Below are 1,483 nucleotides of genomic sequence, written 5' to 3'. Positions count from 1 at the left end.
CCCCCCCCCCCCCCCCCCCCCCCCCCTTTGAGCCAGAGAGAGAGAGAGAGAGAGAGAGAGAGAGAGAGAGAAAGGGCGGAAGAGCACGCAGACGTGCGCCCGCCAAAGAAGGACCCCGAGGGGGGCCGGCGCTTGCGGCATGGCGTGCTTGTGCTACATTGAGAGCAGCGGAGGCGAGAGAAGGATGCTGGCGGGGTGGCGGCCAGGCCGAGGGGCGGGGGCCATACCCCCGCAAATGGGCCCTCACTGGGGCGGGGACTCCAGGCGCCAGGCGTGGCCGGCGGCCAGTGCGCGGGCCGTGTCCACCAAGGCCAGGAACAGCCCCCCGCCGGCCACCATGCGCATGGTCTCAATCCCGTCGGTCAGGGTGGCCCCTCGGCTGAGGAGGCCCGACTCGTGGGCCGCCTTCGGGGGCAGGGCCGGCGGGACGGACGGCGCCGCGTCCGCGGATCCGCGTGCCGGGCTCCCCGGCGTCGAAACCCCGCCCGGCGGCGGGCCAAGCTCCACCCGGGCCTCCGTCAGCATGGCCTCCAGGCTCACCGGCGGCAGGCGCAAGGCGTCCAAGAGGTCGCCCGGGCCCGGGTCCGGCAGGGTGCAGGCCGACAGCAGGGCCTCGGCCCAGGGCACCCAGGCGTCCTGGCCGCCCTCGGGCGGAGCCTCCGACCGGCGGGCCTCCTGCCAGAGGCCGATCTCCGGGGCCAGGCGGACCATCGAAAAGAGGGCATGCTGGGCCAGCCCCCGGGCCAGGTGGGTGTTCAGGATGTCGGTGTCGAGATTGGGCCCGGTGGCCGAGGCACACATGTTCGCGTGCTCCCGGAGCTCGGCCCGCGCCGCCCAAAAGACATCGCCCATGGCCTTGTTGGTCGGGTCGGCCGGGGGTGCCTCGTCCGCGGGACACGTCGCCCGGAGCCAGGCCCCGGCCGTGGCTCGGAGCCGGCCGAGGGCCGCGGCCGATGTGGCATCCTCCGCCAGCTCGGCACAGTATCGCGCCAGGACCATGCGCATGATGGCCCGGACCCGGTCGACATACTCCGCCAGGGCGGCTGGCGAGGTGATCGGCTGGATGGCGAAGTCGATGGCCACCGGCAGGACACTGGCCGGGCAGGCGGCCCCGGCGGCAGCCCCGGCCGGGGCCCACAGGATGTTGCCCGGGTTGCCGGTGTGCGTGGCCCAGGCCCCGCCCACCGGCAGCCGGTCCCAATTGTTGACCAGCAAGTCGAAGGACAGCAGCCGGCCCAGCAGGTAGGCCGCCCGGGGGAGCCCGGACGGGCCGGGGCAGCCCGGCCCCGGACACTCCGGGCCCGGGGCGCCTCCGGCCCGGCAGTCCACAAACTCCATCAGCTGCAGGTGCCGGCGCTCGAAGGGCCGCGAGTGTAGCGGCGCAATGTGAAGTAGGGAGGCCACGTCGGTGGCCGCGGCGACCTGGGGGCGTGTCCCGGCAGGGCCAGTGGCCAGTGGCCGGGGGATAGGGGGGCGGGGGGGG

The 1,483-nt window shown here is 74.8% G+C and overlaps 1 protein-coding gene across 1 annotated transcript; it reads right to left on the bottom strand.

Moving 5' to 3' along the window:
* Positions 1-243: 243 nt before the first annotated feature.
* H696_05503 (hypothetical protein) lies at positions 244-1,338 on the bottom strand (the record flags this gene model as incomplete). Its single annotated transcript, XM_009499327.1, has 1 exon — positions 244-1,338. One exon carries the CDS (start codon positions 1,336-1,338, stop codon positions 244-246), a length of 1,095 nt encoding a protein of 364 aa, XP_009497602.1.
* Positions 1,339-1,483: the final 145 nt, after the last annotated feature.

The sequence above is a fragment of the Fonticula alba genome, assembly GCF_000388065.1.
Source record: "Fonticula alba strain ATCC 38817 unplaced genomic scaffold supercont2.11, whole genome shotgun sequence".
NCBI classification, from domain to species: Eukaryota; order Rotosphaerida; family Fonticulaceae; genus Fonticula; species Fonticula alba.
Note: the sequence above shows the minus strand (reverse complement) of the source record. Positions and strands in the feature narration are given on the sequence as shown.